The sequence below is a fragment of the Gopherus flavomarginatus genome, chromosome 7 (assembly GCF_025201925.1).
Source record: "Gopherus flavomarginatus isolate rGopFla2 chromosome 7, rGopFla2.mat.asm, whole genome shotgun sequence".
In the NCBI taxonomy this organism is placed as follows: domain Eukaryota; kingdom Metazoa; phylum Chordata; order Testudines; family Testudinidae; genus Gopherus; species Gopherus flavomarginatus.
In genome coordinates this window covers 4,456,040-4,479,522 of record NC_066623.1, presented here as the reverse complement: position 1 = coordinate 4,479,522, position 23,483 = coordinate 4,456,040, and the positions used below count along the sequence as shown (strand labels likewise).

Genomic DNA, 23,483 nt, shown 5'->3' with positions numbered 1-23,483 from the left:
ACTACTGTTAGAGCCAAATACACCATCAATGTAGCAACAAGAGGAACCTACTTTCCTCTTCAGCAAACATTCATAAAAGGCTGCCACTCCTATCTTCCCCTAAGATGAACATGAAGGGACTTCACTTAGTCAGGAAAATTTCTTGTTTGACAGAACTGAACCTAATGTAGCATATGGTACAATGTGAATAAAACCTGTCAGCTCAATACTAATAACCTTCAAAAATAACCTCAGGTTTCTTTCTCCCCACCCACCTTTCAAAATAAATTCAAAAGCTCAAAATGTAAGACTTTTATTTAGAGAGAGAGCAAAACACCCCCAACCCACTCCCCACCAAAATAAACCAAACCAAACCAAACCAAAATCCTCATGTGCCCAAGACAAACTGGGTTTAGTAGGTTGCTTAATATTAAATCAAGTTGCTGGTCTTTAGTTAGATAGCAACTACTACCTTTTTTACTGCCAAAGTGTGGCTGTAGCTCTCTAATTTGGTTACAAATGTGTATGTAAATTCAAGGGCTCCTCTGGCATAATTTCCCCCCACACACATTTTTAGGAAAAAAGTTAATTTAGACAAGATGTATATATTAAAGGCAAAGGGCCCTAGCTTTCCACTTTTACAAGCATAGTATCAAGTATGCAGCTGTAAGGGGTCATTAGTAACTGACAGTGGGAGTCAGTCTGTATACTTGATTTTTGGTACTCCATTTTCTAGAACAAAGCATTCTCCAAAGTATGGTGACCAGAGACAGTTCTTCACTTCAAAAAGAACAGTACAGCCCTGGCTTGGAGCAGCTGCTGGTAACTCAGGCTGCCCAGGCTTGAATATAACTTCACGTTAAGAACTTCCTGCAGATTTTTTCATAAACTTTAGCTCTGCTGTATTTCCTAACCAGGTCCAAGGCCTGTTGCTGCAGTTCTGGACTCAGCTCTGTGGGGCACTGGGATCCAATGTGAAGTAGCACAAGGCCACACTCCAGCACATCTGGGAAAGGGAAGACCTGCAAAGAGAACCATAGATGTTATCTGCTCTTTAAACAGGGGGGTATTAGCATGTAAAGTAATTCAGGGAGAGGGAAACTATCTGTGGAAATATTGCAGACAGTAGCACAAAGCGAAAGAGCACTTGGGAAAAGCAAATCTTTTGCTGCAGTTTTACGCATTCCCTTTTCTAGTACAGAATATATTTGTGTTTAGCCAAGTTTGTTTCCTCCTTCTTGAGCTTGTATTCAGGAACTACAGCCACCTTCTACTTTTACTGCAGAATCCAGAAGGGTAGAGGATGAGGACAGGCACACATGGGTTTATATTGATTTTTCTAAAAAATATCATGTGTTAATTAATCATCTAATTTCAGCTGTTATCATTGCTGAGCTAGTAAGAAGTATTTATTTACACATGGTGAAATGCCTGCCAGGTGCAAAGCTGCAGCCCTCTCGAGACATCTGTACAGACTTGTGTAGTGCTGGGGAGGAGCCACTGGTCAAGATACATGTAGGAACCAGTGACATCAGGCAAAGTTTGGAGAGAGAGGTCCTCGAGGCCGCTGTTCGGTAAGAGATTGAAGACCAGGATGTCCATGGTAGCATTCTCTGAAATGCTTCCAGTTCCATGTGTGGGGGCCAGTTAGATAGGCAGAACTGCAGGGATTCAGGGCATGGATGAGATGATGGTGTTCGGAAGAGGGATTTAGGTTTATTGGGAACGGAGGAGTCTAGATGGAAAGGATGGGCTCCACCTAAACCAAACAGAATGAGAGTGCTGGCATGTAAAATTAAAAAGGTCAGAGGAGTTTTTAAACTAAAGAGTAGGGAAAAGCTCACAGATGTGGAAGACAGACACATCCCTGAGGGGAGGATTTACTAAGGAGGATACTTTATATCCTACAAAAGCAGAGAGGATAGAAGCCGATAAAAGTACAGGTAGGAACTAAGAGGAACAGTGAAATTGAAAGAGTTCCATTCAATTACATCAGACTATTGACAAATTTTATAAGTGCTTGTCTACAAATGCAAGACCTCTAAGTACAAAGATGGGTGAACTCAAGTTCTTTGTATTAAATGAAGATATTAATATAATAGGCATCACAGAGACATGGTAGAATGATGATGATTAATAGACATGGTAATACCAGGGTACCAAATATATAGGAATGAGAATAGGTTGTGCTTGTGGGGAAGTGGCACTATCTGTGAAAGAGTCAAATATAATAATCTTAAATGAATCAAGCAGTACCATAGAATCTCTATGGGTAGAAATTCCTTGGTTGAATAGTAACAGCATAGCTTAAATCAATTTCTGTGCAAGATGACTGGCAGATAGCTAATGTAGTGCTGATTTTTAAAACAGGCAGTCATAGGCCGGTAAGCCCAACTTCAGTACCAGGCAAACTGGTTGAAACTACAGAAGAGAACAGAATTCTCAGACACCCAGATGAACACAGTATTAGCATGGCTTTTGTAAAGGGAAATCATGCCTCATTAGTCTATTAGAATTCTTTGAGGGTGTCAACAAACATGGACAAATGTGATCCAGTAGATACAGTGTACCTGGACTTTCAAAAAGCCTTTGACAAGATCTGTCACCAAAGGCTCTTAAGCAAAGTAAGCAGTCATGGGATGAGAGGAAGGTCCTCTCAGTGGATCAGAAACTGGTTAAAAAGATAAGAAACAATGGGTAGGAATAAATGATCAGTTCTCACAGTGGAGAGAGATAAACAGTGGGGTCCCTAAAGGATCTGAACTGGGACCAGTGCTGTCCAGCATACTCAGAAATGGTCTGGAAAAAGGGGTAAACAGTGAAGTAGCAGAGTTTGCAGATGAAATAAAATTACTCAAGATAGTCAAGTCCAAAGCTGACTGCAAAGACTTAAAAAGGGATGACAAAACGGCAAATGAAATTCAGTGTTGCTAAATGGAAAGTAATGAACATGGGAAAACATAATCCCAACTATACATACAAAACAATGTGCACATTAGCTGTTACCACTCAAGACAAAGATCTTGGACTTATTAGGGATAGTTCTCTGAAACCATCTGTTCAATGTGCAGTGACAGTCAAAAAAGCTAATGGAATGTTAGGAACCACTAGGAAGGGGATAGATAATAGGACAAAAAACATCATAATGCCTCCACATAAATTCATGGTACATCCACACTGTGAATACTGCACATGGTTCTGATCACCCTGTCTGAAAATAGATACATTAGAATTGGGAAAAGTACAGAGAAGGGCAACAAAAAAGATTAGGGGTATGGAACAGCTTCCATGTGAGGAGAGATTAAAAAGACTAGGACTGTTCGTCTTAGTAAAAGACAAATATGGGGGGATATGATAGAGGTCTTAAAATTATGAATGGTGTGGAGAAAGTAAGTGCTGTTTACTCTTTCACATAACACAAGAACTAGGGGTCACCCAATGAAGTCAATAGGCAGCAGCTTTAAAACAAACAAAAGGAAATACTTTTTCACACAGTGCCCAGTCAACCCATGGAACACATTGCCAGGGGATATTGTGAAGGCCAGAAGTATAACTGGGTTCAAAAAACAAACAAACAAACAAACCCCCCACATTTGTGGAGTATCAGCCCATCAAGAACTATTAGCCAACATGGCCAGGGATACAACCCCCCCATGCTTTGGTTGTCCCTAAAACACTGACTGCCAGAAGCTGGGGCTGGACAACAGGGGATGGATCACTTAATTACCCTGTTCTGTTCATTCCCTCAAGCATCGGGCACCGGCCACTGCCAAAGACAGGATACTGAGATAGTGTAGAATGAAACACTTGAGCAAACCTAAATCTAGACTGCTGCTTCCCTGGTGCACAGAAGTCAGAGGCAGTTAACTTGCAGAACTGGAGAGCGCAATAGTAGCATAGCACTTGAAGTGCCAAGAAACTACCTTATGAGCAAGCACCAAAGATTGTCATCTTATTGACCTGTATTATCCCATTTTAAACCTTACCTTTAAACTCTCTGGAAATTCTGCTAATTTCTGGTTTGCCTCTGTGAGCTGTTTCATCAGCTCAGGCAGGGAAACTGGTTCCTTTGCTGCTTCTTTACTGTCAAGAGAATATAACATATGTTACAATAACTGCTTTACCTAAGTGTACTGTCTCCACCTTCAAAGCAGGGGAGACGGGTGAACTAAACCAAACATGGCCACGTACAACTCTTGAATGACAAAGGCCAAAAAAATCATGCACCAATGGAGAGACAGAAATTCTTCCATCTAGCACGCGCTTTCCATTCTCATGCATTGCTTAAGCTAGGCAGCATTAAGGCATTTTGTATTTTAAGGGCATTTACTCATCTACAGTAAGCTCAGGAGTGTGGCAGTTCAGTTCAGAGCTCTCCGACAATCCTTTGCCATCGGGCATGAATTCTCATTTGTTCAAGTTTTTGAAATGGCCTGTGAACAGCTTCAGTGATTATAGTTTCTCAGGATTGCTACAGTGAGTGAATTAAGCTGGACGCCAGAGCAACTGCAAACTGAGAAAGCAGAATCTGATTTCACTCAGCACCTCGCTGTTTTGAAACCTACCACTGGCTGCTTGGGGGCACCAGCCCATCCGATTCGATCTCGGAGCTCACATGCATCTTGCTTTCCTGCACGCCGTCTTTTATGCTTTCCTGGAGGTTATTCCGCTGGTGCTGGCGGATCATGTCTGCCAATGTCTGCTGGACCTCAGATATATCCTTTTGGGTGCTCTGCAAAGCAGCATGCACTTCGGAAAGGAGCATTTTATAGCTATTCAGTTTCAACTGCCTCTCCCCCAAATCACTTAAGCTAGCTGTTCTGTTTCTTTCTGTCCTGCTGTTATGGTCTGTGCTGGGTAGGTTTTCTTCCATCTCAGTTTGATTAGTAGTTTCTTCAGGGGAAGAGACAGCTGTAAGGTAGCTCTGGTCAACAGCTGTCTGCTCACTAGGACATGGCACAGAATCCAGCACAGCCTGTACTGAGACAAGGGAATCCTTGGGTAGGTTCCACCATAGATCATACAGCTGCCCATAAGCCACAAAGCCCTCTAAACTTCTGTAAGCCGCCATGCTCTGAGTGTTTGTGCTGTCCAGATTGTCTCTCAGGTGATCACAGCCTGAAAGGGGATTGGAAAAGAGCTGTGTTAAAAGGGTTTCTCGAAAACTATACACAGAACTGCCCAATACCCATATTTTGCAGAGCTACACAGGGAGCCCAGATTCACTGTGGAGTTAGCTTTGAAGTGCAGTGAGCAGACAGGGACAGTTTCCTAACATTTACAGAGACCCCCACAATTTCCAATGTTTTGGGAGATAAATTATACAATAGGCATTGCAATAGCAGATCACCCCGGTGTCCATTTAGCCAGTATCCTGACTCCGGCAATACCAGATGCTTCAGAGCAAGATGTAAGTAACCCTGCAGAGGACAATTATGGAATAACCGGGTTATAGAGAAAATTTCTTCCTAACCCCAGGCAGTTAGTGGTTGGTTTACATCAGGGGTAGGCAACCTATGGCACGGATGCCAAAGGTAGCCCACAAGCTAATTTTCAGTGGCACTCTCACTGGCCACTGGTCCGGGGGGCTCTGCATTTTAATTTAATTTTAAATGCATCATCAAACATTTTAAAAACCTTTTTTACTTTACATACAACAATAGTTTAGTTATATATTATAGACGTATAGAAAGAGACCTTCTAAAAATGTTAAAATGTATGACTGGCACGCGAAACCTTAAATTAGAGTGAATAAATGAAGATTCGGAACAGCACTTCCAAAAGGTTGCCGACCCCTGGTTTACATCTTGAAGCTGGAGAGTCGATCACCCTTACACAATGTTCTAGCCTAACTAGTGTGAGTGTGGATGTGCTAATGGGAATGTCTCCTTCTTCTGAGTTCTACTAAGACCTAGCAAAGCCCACTGAGGGGACTGGCGTTTATGGAGATCCCGCACTGAAGAACTGCTCACAATCCCAGCAAACTGAAGGAGCAGCTTTACCTTTGGGAAGGAGGAGATTGCAGATTTCTTGCATAAGAATGAAGTTCCCGGCATCATAGCTGCGGGTCACAGCTCCAAGAATAGCCTTCACTGCCTCATTCCATGCAGCTGTCTCATAGCTCAGCACTGCTAGGGTCAGATCGTGGGAGATATGGAACAGGAGCTAGAGAAAGCAGCAGAGTCCTTGTTAAGAGTTTTGTTGCAAGCCACGAAGGGGTCTTCAGGATAACAGAAGTGCAGCCATAGGCAAGGCTTACAGGTTGTTTTCATTGCAAAAGGAACCCAAAAGAGTCCCTCAAAACATCACTTAACCCCAGCCAACCTTAACATATGCCCCACTTAATTCTGCTACAACGTACAGATCCTCTTTCAACTGAGGAGGTCAAAACACTTCAGAGCAGCACGTAGGACTATGGGCTTTACAATGGCAAGCATGCACCCTTTTCAACAGCTGAGGAAATAGAACTACAGAAAAGTTAAGTAACTCCTCCGAAGTCACACAGGGAGTCTGGAGCAGAGCAGGACGCTGGACTGAGATCTCCTGGGTCCCAGTCTAGTACTTCAACGCTAAGGTCTGGTCTACACTAGGGGGGAGGAAGGGGCAGATCGCTCTAAGTTAGGCAACTTCACCTACAATCCTGCGGGTAATGTAGACAGGCCCGAAGAGCACTCTTCCCCTCCTAGCATCTATTTATACACAGTCTTGAACGATCAACCTGATCGTGGGAGCCAATCCAGCCTGCCACACAGTGAATGGTTAGTGCTGTGGTGACCCCAGTCCTATAGTTAAAGTTGCGTTTGCATTACAGTAGAACCCCTATTCTCCCTACTGGAGATTGAGGAGTTCATAAAAATCAAAAACTTATTCAATGGAACATCTCAAAATCACTGTAGGTCTGTTGCACAAGGTGCAGTACGGGGCACTGCCTCGCTTTCTCCTCGCCCTTCACCCCACTGCAATGCAGGAACCAGAACGGGAAGACTTGTTCTTCACAGACGTCATTTTCATTCTGTGATTCTTCCCTCCATCCCTCCCCACCTTGGGAAAAATGGTTCGTATAACAGCTCGATCGTAAGATCGGCATTTGTCAAATCAAAGTTCTATTCTATTACCTCACCCTGTCCCCACTTTCAGAGGCGCAAGTGCTGGTACACACAGATTCTAGATAAATTACCTGTTTGGGATGTGTGTTGCTGGTGGCAGGAGGATACTCAATACTGTGCAGCTGCTCAAAGACAGTCCTGGCTTGTTGAGTGGTATTCACACCAAACACGCTCCACCACACCTCGCTCACCATCTCCAGGAAAGAGCCCTGGTTCCTCACCACCCAGCTGTGGTAACAGGGCAGGGAGCAGCTTTTCCGCTCAGCTGGGTTCCTTTCGCTAAGGCACTTGCACAGCAATTCGTTAAGGCAGAACACTAGTCTTTGTCCCTGCAAGCAAAATGGAAGAATGTGCTGAACCGTTGCAAAATCTGAGGATAAAGAAAAACCTTCAATGATCTGAGAGCAGATTGAATAAAACCCCCTGGCAAGTAAGTTCAGTGAAATCTTGTTTCACAAGCTCCATGCTCCAGGCATCAATACTGTGGGATGATATTTATAGGCCAGAAGGGGACCCTTATGATCATATAGTCGGCCCTCCTCCAGAACTCAGGCCAGAGAATTTCACCCACTAATTGCAAAATTAAGGCTTGGCTGAGCTAGGGGTACTCATGCTTTCCACTGCTGACCTCTGCTTAGGTAGAGTGACCCCACTGAAGCACCTGATCATAGCTGTATATTAAAAAAAGTCACAGGACAATTCAACAATGGTAACTCATTATTTACTCAAAAAAAAAAAAAATGCTCTCCGAGGGTCCAGTTCTCCCCTTCCACGTGTTTTGGTATCTCTCTCCCTTCCACTCCTCCATGTTAGGATATCCTCACTCATATCTGTCTAGCTTAGATTGCAAACCACCCATGACAGGGACCCTTTGCTTATGTCTGCAAAGTATCACACACACACAGTGCTATAGAAATAAACCTCGGGCAAAACCTTTCAGTCAGGAAGAACCCCAAAGGGAGTTTTCAGCAGGATCACTGCAATATCTGGAGGCTGTTCTAATGCAAGGCGAGTGGTTGCTAAGTGGGTCTGTATCTGGAAGGAGCCTGTTGCTATAGCTCAGGGGTGGCCAACCTGTGGCTCCCAAGCCACATGCAGCTCTTCAGAAGTTAATATGCGGCTTCTTGTATAGAAGCCGGTGCCGGAGCTGCCGGCGCCAACTTTCCAATGTGCCGGGGGGTGCTCACAGCTCAGCCCCTGGCTCTGCCACAGGCCCTGCCCCCACTCCTCCCCTTCCCGTGCCCTCGCTCCCCCCCAGAGCCTCCTGCACACCACGAAACAGCTGATCGGGAGGTGCAGGGAGGGAGGGGGAAGCGCTGATCAGTGGGGTGCCGGTGGGTGAGAGGCACTGGGAGCGGGATAGGGGAGCTGATGGGGGGCTGCTGACATATTACTGTGGCTCTTTGGCAATGTACACTGGTAAATTCTGGCTCCTTCTCCGGCTCAGGTTGGCCTCCCCTGCTATAGGGGGAAGCATACTCACCAATAAGCTTTCCTGCTGCTGAAGGACCTCCTGTGCCCCCACCCAATTCCTGGCCGATAGCAGCTCCTGAGCACACCGAAAAGAAAACATTGTCGCCAGATCCTTCTCTCCAACTATTTGAGCCAGCTCTGCAGCCGTTTTAAGGGATGTCACATCCCCTTTTTTTGCCAGCACTTTAACTGCATCATAGGGAGAGGCAGCCCCCAGGTAACTAAAGAGAGAGATGGAAACTAATTAGCAGCAGGTTAATATTAAAATGTCATTTTCCTACAACATACTGCAGCAGCCCCAACCTGCGCTGTAGGAGTAGTCTCTCTCTCTCTCTCTCTCTCTCTCTCCCACTTCTTCATTCCGAGAGCTGTTCTCATCTTCCTTTTTCAAAAGACATATGGCAAACAGGTGGCAGCTGAACTGGTGCAGGACTCCAAGGGGAAAGCCTGCAGTCACATCACCTGCAGATATCTCTGCATACTTTGAAATGAAACGACTGATGGAATGCACACCAGGCATAGGAAATAAGAGATTCTGGGGGAGGAAAGTTATACCTGCCCATTCCAATTTAAGCTGTAGCATATCTTTTCAAAAGACATTCAGTTTTGATTTAAAAAGACTTCAAGTGATGGAGAATCCAGTCCCTTGGTAAGTTGTTTCAATGGTTATTTACCTTCATAGTTAAATATTTGCACCTTGTTTCTAGTCTGAATTTGTCTAGTTTCAGCTTCTGACCACTGGATCTTGTTATGCCTTTTTCTACTAGAGTAAAGAGCCCTCTAGTATCAGAAATCTCTTCCTCATATAGGTACTTGTAGGCCATATCAAGTCACTTCTTAAGCCTCTCCTGGATAAACTAAATAGATTGAACTTCTGAAGTCTTTTGCTACGAGACTTGTTCTTCCAGCTCTCGTAGCTCTTTTCTGAACCCTTTCCAATTTTCACAACATCCTTTATGAAGCATGGACATCAGAACACCACCTAAACTCAGAAGTCAGCATCGGCACCAAATGAGAAAGTTGGCAGGTTGAGGTACAACTATTCAGACAGATTGATCACAGTTTTCAAAAGTGATCAGTGACTTTGGGAGCCTCAGTTGGGAGTTTCAAGCTGGATACAGTTGAGGTGGATGAAGGATGGCCCAGCAGTTGGGATGCCTGCCTGGGATTTGGGAGCTGAGTTCAGTTCCCTGCTCCACCCCAGACATCCTGCATGAAATTCACTCAAGGCAAGTCTACACTACAAAATTAAGTCGACTTAAGTTAAGTCAACATATAACCACGGCAGTAATAGATTTTTCCTGGCTACCCTATGTTCCTTCTGTCAGAGGCATGCATCCTCACCAGGCACACTTTCACCGATTTAACAGACAGTAGGGGCACTGACTGCCCAGAGCTGCCAGCCCCAAGCCGCAGGGCTCTGGGCAGTCAGCCACCAGGGGCTGCAGGAGCAGTCAAAGCAGTGTCTACACTGACATTGCGCTGACCTAACTATATTGACCTAAGCACTATGCTTCTCACAGAGGTAGAGTTATTAAGTCAGTGTAGTGAGCGACTTCGGGAGTGACATTGTAGTGTTGACGCTTGCAGAGTAAGGTTGATTTACGTTGACCTAACTCAGCAGTGTAGAGTTTACATTGACCTAACTCTGTAGTGTACAGCAGGCCTCAGTCTCCGTGTCTCAGTTCCCCATCTGTAAAATGGAGATAACAGCACTTTCCTATCTCAAAGGGGTGTTGTGAAGATACAGACTGAGGTGCTCAGATACTAAGGTAATCAGGGCTGTGTAATTAGAATCACCAGAAATCATGGCCTCAACAGAGACACTGGATTTATGGCTTGTTACAAGTCTGTATCCCGCTTATGTCCTATGACTGCAGAGGTGTTAAACGCCTACTTCATTTAGAATGATCTCCTTATGCTTAACAATCTCTTCCACCTTGTATTTAGCTGTGACTCTCCCAGTACTTTTCCTTGACCTGAAGAAGAGCTCCGTGGAGCTCGAAAGCCTGTCTTTTTCACCAACAGAAGTTGGTCCAATAAAATATATTACCTCACCCACCTTCTCTCTCATTCCTCTCTCTGAAAATCTTAAGATGGGACCACCAAAACGAACACTCAATTTCTCAAAAATCTCAGCCATTAAGTTTAGAATAGTCTCTCAAGAAGAGTGAGGAACGTGCTCTCTTTTAGCCAGTAAGACAATGTTGTTCCCTTCTTGCTGGCACCTACCATTTGGCTGCTGTGGAATAATGACCATCTTTTTCCAATACTGCTGCCCAGCAGGTGTAGAGATCCTTCAGGACTGGATCTTCTGGACGCAATCTGGCCTTGGCAATTACAATCGCTTCCCTGAGGCAAACAAGAGAAACTCTTATGAGAGAATCCAGTTTAAAATAATACCTGCATACAAGATCACACACTTAGGCCCACTCCTTTCACAGCCACAGTCTCCCTGGGGTTTCAAAAGGAAACTGGCTCAACTATTTTAGGCCGAAGATGTAGGAGAGAATTCTCTCAATGGATCAAGCTATTGGTTCAATTAATTATGGGATTCTGCCTCCAGTAGCTGCAAATACCTGATGCTTCTGTGGAAACCAAAAAATGCGAACACATCTGGCTAGACATGCAATGCGGTATGCCTAGGGGAAAGTTCATTTAAAAATACGTATCTTGTTTACAATAACTAATGGCAATGAGAATGTTTCCATGCATTGTTATTTCACTGCACCCTATTTAATTTCAAAAAGGAACACCAATTTGAAATCCAGTGAGCTAAAGTAATAATGAGTTAACAGTAGTTTCACAGACAAAAAACCTGCCTGGGTCCCCTTGCCCACTAAGTATTATGATTTTGTCTATTTCTCTATTTTGTAAAATGTTTCCTCAGTCAAGAAAACAAAAGAAAAAAACTGACTAGCTATACCAAGGAAAAAGTGGGACTGACTGAAAGCAAAGCACTGCCAAATTCACAGAAGAAATAAATTAATGTATCTTTTCTCTAATCTCTTTCAGTTACAGCGATTTTAGGAGTTACCTGTAGCAGCAGTTAAATAAATTCAGACAAAAGTCTGATTTTTAAGTTGTCTAGTTGCTTTTAAATAGTCCCCTGCAACATCTGTGATTCAGGTATTACAGTACCATACTAGTACATCAAAGCCAAGAAGTGAAATTGACAACAGTCAGACCTCTACATTTGTATTAAAAATAGTCAAAATGGTCCAGTGCAGTGACCTGTAAAAATGGTTCGTTTTCAGTAGCTCCACAGCCTCGTACACTTTGTGAATGGAGAGGAGATGGGAGGCAGCCTTGACATACTGCTCCTGAAAGCACAGCTGTTTCGCGAAAACTTCTACTGTCCACACCCAGGCCTGATAGCCAGCTGCAATACAGAAAGTAGCACAGCTAAAAGACAAGGACTTACACTTAGGAAAGATTCCCTGTAAAACTGACTTCTAAACTCAGCGACTTCTGCACATAGCCCTTTTCTGCTCGTTATGTTTTAAACATTCTAAACTGAGTCACCTAAGCAATGGGACAAGGAAAAGGTTTGGAAGTGACCATGGAGCTAGACGGTACCAGGATCAGTTCTTACAAGTTTATTTAAACAAAAATCAAATGACTGAAAGGATCATCACATGTCAGAGGACAATTTGTTTTTGTGCTTGAAAGTAGATGATTGCCCTGTCTGGGAATCCAAAAGGAATTCATTGGTCAACCTTCCCTCCTCCCCTAGTCCCAGAGATTGTCTAGGGGGATTTTTGTCTGTCTGTTCTGTATGCAGGTATTGTTAGCACAGTATTACAGACAATTGTTAATACAGTATTCTGGTCCTGCACAACTAACACTAGGATACCTTAAGAGCTAAATCCATTTGCTTACATGTTAGAAGAACAAACATACCCATGGGTGACATTGCTACCAGCTGGTCTGTCAACTCTCCCCGCTCAGCAGCTGACTGGAGGATGCCCTTCAGATCTCCTTTCCACAACATGAGCTGCTGAAACAACTCCGAGTGCCCATTCTCCAAGTGGTTTTTTCCTATTTGAAACAAACATGCCTCTTGCACTCATGCTGGTACCGAACCAATAGTGCCCTATAATGCACAGGGGAAAGTGAGTTCACCCAGGGCTAAAACAGAGGCTGCAAGTCTGCATTTAAGAGAAGCAATGTCTTCATACAAGCACCATGCCTGGCTCCAACCAGTGCTCTTGCACCCCTGTTTTAATGGACAGTACATTCACAAATTAAACAAGATTCATATCATTCTCCATATTTGGAGGATAATGGAAACAATCAGACATGATTCAAACCTCATTCTTTACCCCACTTACCTTCCACCTCCATCATCCTGTACAGTGCAGCTCTATCTGTAAACATCCCCAAATGAACGTGATCCCCTGAGTCTGGGGCCAAACCCTCATTCAGGCCTATCAGAGAGGAAATAAAGAGAGAGAGAGAGAGAGAGAGAGAGACAGAGACAGAGAGAGAGAGAGAAAAAAAAAAGACCTTCAAATCCATTGTATAATTACACTCCACTTTACCTTCAAAAATACTTATAGCACATGGCTTCTGCTCCTGTGCTGTATACAAAATATCTAATTGGTTCTCATATGCTCACCACTTCTATATCCGATTTAAAGGACCTTCAGGGTGGAGCAAGAATATTTATCCAAACCCAAGTTCAGTTAGTATTTTGATTTGTGCCCTGTTCATCTAAGTAAATCATTGTGTGAACAGAGACATCTCCCTCACAGCCCAATTTCTTCTGCAATGAAGTCATAATCTTTTGCTTGACACTAATCCATTGCTATGAATCAAATATTTGAGTTTGCTGTAAACAATAAAATCTGTAACACAAACACAGAGTAGGCTACTAATGGGGAAAGCCAAAGTCATGAATTTTCACGCCTACAGGTATAAAGTTTTCTCCCACCTGCACTGTTTAGACCACAGATTAGAATGTGCCCAGTACTGGTATTCCAATCCCCCCGTCTCAAAAAAATGGCCACAATGGCAGAAGAATGAAGCATTATAGGAAGGATAAAACAAGATTTGTTCACCCATTCCTATGTAACAGCCAAGATTTTCACAAGGCGATGCCTAAAGTCCATCTCCGAAAGCCATATTTAGGTGCCTTGATATGGATCCAGAAGCCCTATCTTTGACACTCATTTGTGAAAATCTTGGCCAAAATCCTTTTGGGGTGGGGTGAGGGAATGCCCCAGCTGAGCAGGAAGAGGAGGTGCAGCTCTCAGTGCAGCACGTCTCCTGTACCTTTGGATCTTAGACATGTAGCCAGCATCAAGCAGTCCTGATGCAATTCGTCTTTCGACCTCTGGTCCATAGATGTGCTGATGGGTAGGATAGACCGAGGTTTTCTCTTCTTCACAGAGGCATCAGGGACTGGAATTAAGTTAGTCACATTTTAGTCATTGTTGAATAGTTCAGCACTAGTCATAATCATTTCTCTCCCTCCCACAAAAGAAACCAACTCATGAGAGAGTAAGAAATGGAAACTGAGGGTGCTGTAGAAACTAGGCCTAAGCACCCCGACACCTGTTTTAGGGTCTTTCTGCCTTATGAATACTGATCACTATGCACTAACCAAATGTTTTTCTGCCTCCTGGTTTAAACTGAAGACAGCAGCTGTATGCACTGAGACATTCACATATCACACTAAACTTAGCCCTTTTTCCTGCTTGGCTGGTCAGTTAAATCAAAAGTAGTTTGAACTAACCATGATAAATAGTTCTGAAAGCTCTCGCTCCAGACACTGCTTAGCTGATGTAACATTAATACAGGAAGCTGCTCTTTTACAGGAAACAAGCCTCAAAGTGTGGTGGCTCTGTCTGGTCCCTTAAACCCAATCTGTGTCATGACACTTGTGCATGAAATGTACCAACCTGGTTTCTCTTTAGGGTGATCCTTTTTCACGGGAGTGGTTTTATGGTTCATGAAAGGTTTTGGCAGGTCAGACACAGAACAAACACGTGGACACAAAAGGAGCTCCTTCGAAACTGCGGGATTAAATGAATGAAAGAAACAAGAAGCTATGGACAAGCCCAAGACATTAAAAGATGTAGTGTCAAGGTTTAATGTAGCGTCAGTGATGGGTTGAGCATCTTTGTTTCCAATGTAGGTTTAACTTCTTGTAGTTTGAAGTATTAATTGAAATCAGTAATCTATAGGGAATCTGCAAAAGGTGCTCCAAGTTTGGTCAAGTGACAAACCAGAGCCTGGCTGATTACAGGATCATTTGAGAGGGGCACGAATATGGCACAAAGCCACCCTCTCTTCTTCAGCTGTCCCAGGCATATCCGAGGATCTGGCCCATGGGCATGCTATCTCACGACCATGATCTCAGGTTAGCTCTGCAGGCTACTAAGCCTCTTTCATTAACTAAGACAACGTTGGAACGGGTAATTACCTGCCAGAGAGACCTTGTCAGAGAACTCCTGCACTTCCTTTTCTTCCTCAGGGTCCGATATCCCATTCTCATCTAACAAATTGTCTACAATCTCTTCGCCATTCACTGTGTCGCTCACATCCTGCTTTGCTGGAACCTTCCCCATGGGCTTTTTCTTCTTCTTAGCTTTGGGTTTGGGCTGAGAGCTCCTTTTTTTCTCCAAGTCTGTGCTCTTTTTGCCTGGAAAAGATTGCAATAATTATGTCTATGAGAAAGAGCAATCTGTTTAGATATCAGCACGTCACCTCTGGAGAGCAGAGCTCCCATTTTGGCTTAACTTCCTAGACTATAACGCTGGAGGTCCCATCTACAGCTCCACTTGATCTGGGACACTGAGGGTCTGCCTAAGAACTAAAGGGCAAATTTGAATTTAGAACAAATATTACCACTATTTCATTACTCCTGTCCCCTCACCTGCCCACTACAGAATCTTCTGCTCAGGTATACTGACCTTGAGGGGGCCGGGTATACTCCTGCTTTGAGGTTAGCCATTTATGAACACAAAAGTCATCTGCTCCTGTATAAACAGAATCTGGATCCACTGGTGACCACTGAACACAAAGCAGCCGGCCCCGGTGCCCTCGATAATTGCACAGTGGCTCCTCCTTCAGAACATCCCATATCTAAAAACAAAAGCTCTTTTTCAGAGAAACCAAATATCTAATCAAGTTGGATACTCCTCTAATGTTCCGCATCATTATCTTCACCCATCACCAGCAGCTTTATACTGAGAGGTCTCCAAAGTAGTCTACAATGTTTCAAGAACCAGTAACCCAAACCCAACACCCAGAAGGAGATGCTGAATAGTCCCTTTTGTTGCTACTGATAACAACTGTACATTCATGTAACATCTTTCATCCTGAAGGATCCAAAAGTGCTGATGAAAGACCCTGATGAACTGAAGCTGTGAATCAGTTTACCATTACTGAAATGCAGGGCTTTAAACACAGCAACTATTAAGCACTGTCCAGAAACATGGTACAATAGAATATCCCTTAATACATATGAAAAAGACCCCATAAATAACCCTAGAGCTAAGGAGTTCTCTAAAAGGATTAAGTGATTGAGTCTAATAATTCAAAACACATTCATCTGAAAAGTTTCAGTGTCAAAACTGATGATACCTTCAGAAGACCGGATGGCAAATTAAGAGGCCTTTATTTGTTAGCGATGTCTCATGCTATGCAAAGCATTGCAGACTTGAAACTGGATGTGTTTTGAAATAAAAGATCAAAGCTTCTGTTATCCACAGTGTAAACTCAAGACTTCAACTAGATGATCAGACTACGTTGCACATATATTCTTTGAAAACTCGTTCCCTGGCTCTCAGGCCAGGCCAGGATTCTGCACTTTCCTTCTATTGAGAGATGTGATAACTTGCATCTAAAACAGAGATAGTTGTGTGTGTGTCTGACTCTCTTTCCTCTTTAGGTCCAAAATTTGACAAGTAAGTGAAAGGGAGATGACGTTCAAATATTTGACTCTAAAATAGGAATGTCTGTAAACAACTTCTTTTATTCATCACATGGGCACTTAGATGTCTAGTTAATCTTTAGGGCATCGTGGTGGTGATTTTCTTGCTGTAGAATCAGTGCAGTGTGAATATTTTTCCATAAGCGAGTTGCGCAGTACTGATCGATAAGAAGATAGTGCCAAGTTCTGCATTTCCATTGCAGAATTTCTACAGAGCTGGATGGGAACTGTCCAATGAATATTTTTTTTCTAGTGGAAAATACGGTTCCCATTTAGTTAAAATTTTCCATAAAAAAATTCAGGTTTTGCCAGAAATGTTTAAATTTTCAAACACAATATTCAATTTGGGGTCAGGTTGAACAAATCAAAACATTTTGGTTTAACTTTGTTAGACATTTAACACGCAATCCACAGCAGTCTCCCCTCTGCTCAAACCGCCATCATGCATCATGGGAGATGCAGCTCAGCCAGGGAGTGCAGCCCAGAGGAGCTTGGGTGCATGAGGCACTGGAACCACAATTCCCAAAAAGGTACAACAGCAGCTCATGAGAACTAGATTAATATTGATTCAAGACAAAAATAAATGTTTCAATTCGGTTTAACAAACTGAAATAAAATATTCTGATTCTGGAACGTTGAAATGTCTAGTTTCTACATTTCCCAATAAATATTTCTAGAAATTTTCACTTCATGCAACATTTTGATATTTTGACTGTCCCAACTTGTGAAGAAAACAAATTTTAAAATATCAATTTCTAACCAGTTCTAGATGTCTACTTTCTCCAAAATGTTGAGTGCAGTTCTCTGCATTTTCATTCTACACAATTATTTCAGTGCCAGAGGCACCAGCAGGAAGTCCTTACTACTTTTCCTATTTCATTTTCTCCTCCAACCAAAAACACACATAAGAATAGCCAAATTGAGTCAGACCAATGGTCCATTTAGCCCAGTATCCAGCAGTTGCTGGTGCCAGATGCTTCAGAGGAAATGAACAGAAAAGGGCAATTAGCAAATGATCAATTCCCTGTCACCCAGTCCCAGCTTCTGGAAGTCAGAAGTTTACAGATACCCACAGCACAGGTTTGCAGCCATGACTATATCTTGGCTAACAGTCATTGCTGGACTTATCCTCCATGAATGTATCTAATTCTTTTTGAACCCAGTTATAGTTTTGGCCTTCACAACATCCCCTGGCAATGAGTTCCACAGGTTGACTATGAGTTGTGTTAAGAAGTACTTCCTGATGTTTGTTTTAAAATTGCTGCCTATTAAAACTTTTTCATTGGGTGACCATGGTCCTTGTGTTATTTATCCCTTCATATAAGATTTCCTTATCCACTTTCTCCACACCATTCATCTCTGGTGCTGCTAAAGAAGCCAAGAAATCTATCACTTTACAATTTTATCCTGCAGACTCCTGCATTCCCAGTTGCTAGACTTACAGTGATCCCCAGTAATGGTTTCATCTCTCACTCTGCAAAAACAGAAGGTGATTACTGTTTGGAAACAGGCACTAACAGAAAGGTAGGAAAAAATCATGCTGTCCTTTTTGGCAGATTTCTATCACAGAGAAGTTTTCAGCAATACCACAGTTTATCTGGCAAAGGAACCATCCCCAAATATTCTGCTGTCAACTCGGCATTAAAAAACTTGCAGAGGAAGGCAGATTTGAAAGCAAAAGAAATGTAATAATAAGCAGTCCCACAACCATACCTGTGCTGTGCCATCATAGCAAGCAGATACTAATCTCCCCTCGTGATGCGGGCTCCATGACAGACTGGTGATTTTAGCCGTGTGCCCCACCAAAGTTCGAAAAGGCTCTGTTATCGTCACAGGGGTTTTTGAAGAGCTCTCTGAAAGCAAACAATGGAGGTTAGGTAAGGTTGAGAGGACAAGTCACTCCAGTGGAATGGAAATTGTCACATCAGGCCACATATGCAGCTGGCAAGGAGCCCTGGGGCATGGCTTTCTTTGTCTGAGCAAAGCAGTGGACAAAACTGCACGTGCAAATGCAGGTGAACCACTGCACATGCACCTGAACCCTGTGTACTGAAAGCTTGGCTTACAATGTTCAACAATGCAGCCTCGGTCAAGAGTTTTGGGAGAGGGTGCGCACAAAGGACCAAGCAAAAGAAAGTTGCCTTCTATTGGCTGCATTCATACCATAATCACACTAATTCAATTCTCCTCATCATTGCAACTGAAATTTTTCTCGCATCACGTGCACGTTGCAAATTAACAGCACTGTGAAATATGCAAGCTCTTTTTAAGCTGAGATTTCTCACAGTTCAATATGTCACAGATTTCGCTACCTTTTCCTCCCCTTGGATTTCAAGACACAAGCAATAGGCAACTTTTTCAGAGAACCAAAACAAGTGAGCCCCCCCCTACACTCAGAAGGGTGTACTGCACCCCATCAGAGCCTTGCTGCCAGCTCCCTATCAGTTCTGCTCCTTACACAGGCCTGGGAGGGATCCTTGATGAGATACAAGGTGCCTCTCCCCATTCAGGGGTTATGCATACAGTCCTTGCCAACAGTCCCAAGCCCTGCTGCCTGGGGAAGTGAACATGAGAATGGGACCCCAAAACAAATAATTATTGCTAAAAAGGTAAGGAAAAGGACAAAATCAACTCCCTTCAGAGTCAAGTAGTGAAACACAGTCGCAGAGCCCCCCAGGGAGTGTAAGGAAAGGAAAATACTGAATAGAGAAAAAAATCACATTCCTGCAACATCTGAAAGTATAAGCCCAGGCAGTTACCTATGACACTCTTTAGGTTATGCACATAAATGATGGCATTAATTGAGCCTGATGCTACCACGTAGCTCAGCTCTGGCTGGGTCCCATGCTCATGATGCCAGCGAATAGCATTAATCAGTTTATGATGTTGCTGGATGGTGCAGAGCAATCTCAAGTTAGGAGCCTGAAATATTTCAATTGATCTGTAATTAAAACAAAAAATACAACATGAGAAACTCACAGGTTAGTGAAAACTGGGATGTGCTAAAGGATCTATGTTTCAACCCTAATGTGAATATTCTGTTGTTACTGCACATTAACAGGGTATGTGGCAGAATGTGGGTTGCAGTGATTCAAGAAATTAATGAGATTTTCACCTCCATAAACCTGGCTCAAGTCACAGGTGAAAACAAGCATCCTGAACCTTATCAGTCATTTGTAAAAATCAACATACACTGTGGCACGATGGGTCGTGTGTGCTCATGAGAGACCCAGCTCTGGGATGGTAGAGAATATTACCGATCAAGACTGAGATGCATGGGCAGTGCCATGCTGGAAGCACCTGCCTCCAGCATAACTGGTTCTGGGTAGAACTAACTGTTTCACTGACATGAAAACAAGAAACTCCTCCTCCCTCAGATACACTGACAGGGCTGATGGTCAGAGATAAATCAAAGAGGTGGGTTGGACTAGATGACTTCCTGTGGTCTCTTCCAACCCTGATATTCCATGATTCTATGACATTAGCATTAACCTAGGCCTTAAAGAAAACATACCCATCTTCGTTACCAAGAGCCAAGATTTTTCCATCTGGTTTCCAGCTGATTTCAGTGCGTGCAGGCAATTTGTACTAAAGAAAGAAAACATACCCAAGAAAAAACAGAGAACTATTAGCAGTAATTGCTGTAAACCCTAAACTATTTCCTTCCATGAATTCAAGAGAATTAAACCAGTACTCAGATTGGGTGTTTGCAATTAGAAAAAGTCCATAAAGAGAGAATCCCCAATGTCGGATTTCCAGAGCACATTATGTAACAGAGATGAATGCTTGAGTGATGATAAAACAGGTCTTATTTATAGCAGGACTAATTACTGCAGGAAATGGTGACTCAGGGTTATGAATTTAGACTCTAAAAATCTCAGAGGAAGTTTCTCTGGGATCCAGTGGGATCTGGGCATCTAACCCAGGGGGAGTGGTTTGAGCATTGGCCTGCTAAACTCAGGGTTGTGAGTTCAATCCTTGAGGGGGCCATTTAGGGATCTGAGGAAAAAATTTGGGGATTTGGTCCTGCTTTGAGCAGGAGGTTAGACTAGATGACATCCTGAGGTCCCTTCCAACCCTGATATTCTATGAACCCACAGAAAATCCAAGCCTCTGTGAAAGCAGCAAAGAGTCCTGTGGCACCTTATAGACTAACATACGTTTTGGAGCATGAGCTTTCGTGGGTGAATACCCACTTCGTCAGATGCATGTAGTGGAAATCTCCAGGGGCAGGTATATATATGCAGGCAAGCTAGAGATAATGAGGTAGTTCAATCAGGAAGGATGAGGCCCTGTTCTAGCAGTTGAGGTGTGAAAACCAAGGGAGGAGAAACTGGTTCTGTAATTGGCAAGCCATTAACAGTCTGACTACCTCATTATCTCTAGCTTGCCTGCATATATATACCTGCCCCTGGAGATTTCCACTACATGCATCTGACGAAGTGGGTATTCACCCATGAAAGCTCATGCTCCAAAACGTTTGTTAGTCTATAAGGTGCCACAGGACTCTTTGCTGCTTTTACAGATCCAGACTAACACGGCTACCCCTCTGATACTTGAAGCCTCTGTGAACAAACTCCTAACTTCTATTTCAAGTTTATAAAGACTTTAATTATTGTTGTAAATTCCCTCCATCCAGACCTACATTCTCAATTTAAGATGCTTGTTTCCTATTAAGCATGGATTTCCACCCTTTTATCGCTAGTGATGCTTTTGGTCAGAAAGACTAAACCAGAGCCTCAGCTGGCGTATGTCAGCAAAGCTCCAAGTCAGCAATGGAGCTTTGCTGATTTATTCTAAGTGAGGGACTAGCCCGCTATGTTTACTTCTTTGTTTTGCCAAGGCATGATTAACCACCCCTCTTCCTCGATCTGATCACTTACAATAGCCTACTCTGCTCCTGCTGCGGTATGGTTTGAGATGGACTTCTCTGCAGTGCTTAGTAACCTTATTGCAACAGCGCTTCATTTAAAAAAAATTTAGTAAACTGCACTCAGAGAGGTAGTGATCTAATAGGTCCAATGTTCAAAGCAAAGGACTAGGAGCATTTTGAGTTCTCAGGTGGCTGACCCACATTCATTCACTATGTGATCTCAGCCAAGATATTTGGGGGAGATTTTCAGATGTTAGAGTCCTAACTGCCATTTGTACCTCTGCAAATCTCTCCCACTGTGCACAAGGAAGTTGAATGCAAAAATGAGACCGAGGTGTGCTCTGAGTACAGGACCTAGAACTAAAAGCTTCACATTTTAATCGCAGAGCTGTGCTTCAAGTGCTTTGCCTTGGTTTCTTGATCTGTTGAATGGTGTTAAGGACACTTGTTTGCTAGCTTCAGAGGGGCATTATGGATTTTAATTAATGTCTCGAACGCTTTGAAGATGAAAAGCGCTATAAGAACCATGTATTAATTTTAGAAAGGCAAGTATTTCTCTGAAACAAGATAGAAAACTCAGCTGAGTTTTCTTGGGTAAATAAATTACAAAAACAGAAAACAATTGGCGATAGTGAGAAGATCTGCTGTCTTGCCTTAATGAAAGAGAAAGAACTCCTTCAGTGACAAAAGTGGATGTATTTAGATGCTTTACATGTCTCTGAAGTGCATCTAGAAAGACTAAGGATTTCAGATGCTTTATTTTATTTGCTATAGACTCATCAGCAGGACAGAAAAGAAAAAACAGAGATGGAACATTAACATGCAAGTAATTTCTACTCCATGACCCATAAAGAATTATACTCACTTTGACTGAATTAGTGTCTCTGATGACTTTATTGATGTCATTTGCCTCTCCACTAAGCTTCAAAGGATTGTGCTGTAAGACAATACCTTCCCCTGCACAGCTGTATAGTGTTACAGAGGGCCTGTCACCATCGCCTCCTATACGACAGAGATAAAAGCTAAATACAGCCTTTTCCTACACAGGCCTAAGTAGGGCTAATGGCTCCCAGCAAAAATATACCCTCTGATTTATAGAGTCGTATGTGATTTGGCAGTAAGAGATTCTCCTGCTATAACCCATTAAAAGGGCCACTTTCAATATCAGAAGTACACACATCTCTTAACACACTGGTTGTGAATGGGGTTTACCTCCCTCTAGTGGCTGGCCATCAGCAACATTAAGAGCTTGTTATTTAACAAGGGTCAATTCAGTTGCTCATCTAGCTCCAGTGGTATGGGCTGGTGGGTTTGGTGCTAAAGGTCCCAGGTTTGCTCCTCAGTGATGACTGCAGGGTCTATGCATATATGTCACTACTTGCTCATTCCTTCTTGAGAAGGAATCCACTAAAAAATCTGCAAGGGCATAGGCATCATAGCCAATGCACACTGACTCAGCAGGAGGGCTGAGATGCCATCTCCACAGTATCCACATCCTCTACAAGTGAAAGGACTTCCCATTTGCTATAGTATGGTTCCAAGACTCACCAAAAGAGAGAGGGGGAATTGGAGGTCCCCAGGCTAATGTGTACACAGTCTTCTTGTGATAGGTGCTGGAGATCTGAGGAGGCCTATTTTTGATGCTGGATATGGAGAGGAGCAGGGAAGAGCAAAATAAGTCAGATTTCAGAGAGGTGCAGTGAGCATCCCCAGACAAATCTCACATACAGAGAACGCTCAAAGCACAATGGCCATGAGTGGCAGAGGACAAGCAGCAGTTCAACAGGCCAAAAAGCAGAAATGCAGCCAGCAGCATACCTCACAATTGCATCCTCAGGTACACTGCTGGCTACAGTTAAGATTACAGCCGGACTTTTCTTGTATGCCACATTTGCACATGCTCCTAGTTCCCCGGAAAGTTCTTCTGGCTGAAATTTTTGATGCTTGGTCTCCACCCATAGGTGATATTTTGTTGGGCAACTGGAGCAAACTTACATTAGGAGCCACTAGGCACAGCAGGGAAACACTGGCAAGATGGACACACCCCAAATACAACCAACTATGTTCTATGGCTACTTGTAATTTAATCCTACTCTCTGAGCAGTAGCTT

At 43.2% G+C, this 23,483-nt stretch overlaps 1 protein-coding gene across 2 annotated transcripts in view; it reads right to left on the bottom strand.

Moving 5' to 3' along the window:
• Window positions 1-276: 276 nt before the first annotated feature.
• The window catches only part of GEMIN5 (gem nuclear organelle associated protein 5), a 33,062-nt gene continuing 9,855 nt past the window's right edge, over window positions 277-23,483 (bottom strand). Inside the window, exons 10-28 of one of the 2 annotated variants that reach the window (XM_050961278.1) lie at window positions 22,922-23,016; window positions 22,239-22,375; window positions 20,015-20,088; window positions 19,260-19,441; window positions 18,214-18,353; window positions 15,479-15,650; window positions 14,989-15,207; window positions 14,465-14,578; window positions 13,836-13,964; window positions 12,893-12,988; window positions 12,462-12,599; window positions 11,793-11,940; window positions 10,791-10,910; window positions 8,569-8,779; window positions 7,157-7,414; window positions 5,982-6,144; window positions 4,545-5,097; window positions 3,966-4,062; window positions 277-1,001 (exon numbers count right to left, since the gene is read on the bottom strand). In XM_050961278.1, the coding sequence (XP_050817235.1) occupies window positions 834-1,001; window positions 3,966-4,062; window positions 4,545-5,097; window positions 5,982-6,144; window positions 7,157-7,414; window positions 8,569-8,779; window positions 10,791-10,910; window positions 11,793-11,940; window positions 12,462-12,599; window positions 12,893-12,988; window positions 13,836-13,964; window positions 14,465-14,578; window positions 14,989-15,207; window positions 15,479-15,650; window positions 18,214-18,353; window positions 19,260-19,441; window positions 20,015-20,088; window positions 22,239-22,375; window positions 22,922-23,016 (3,214 nt within the window). In that variant the 3' untranslated portion in view covers window positions 277-833. Of the gene's footprint in view, window positions 1,002-3,965; window positions 4,063-4,518; window positions 5,098-5,981; window positions 6,145-7,156; window positions 7,415-8,568; window positions 8,780-10,790; window positions 10,911-11,792; window positions 11,941-12,461; window positions 12,600-12,892; window positions 12,989-13,835; window positions 13,965-14,464; window positions 14,579-14,988; window positions 15,208-15,478; window positions 15,651-18,213; window positions 18,354-19,259; window positions 19,442-20,014; window positions 20,089-22,238; window positions 22,376-22,921; window positions 23,017-23,483 lie in introns of those variants that run through there. The other variant, XM_050961276.1, reaches the window with a different exon arrangement.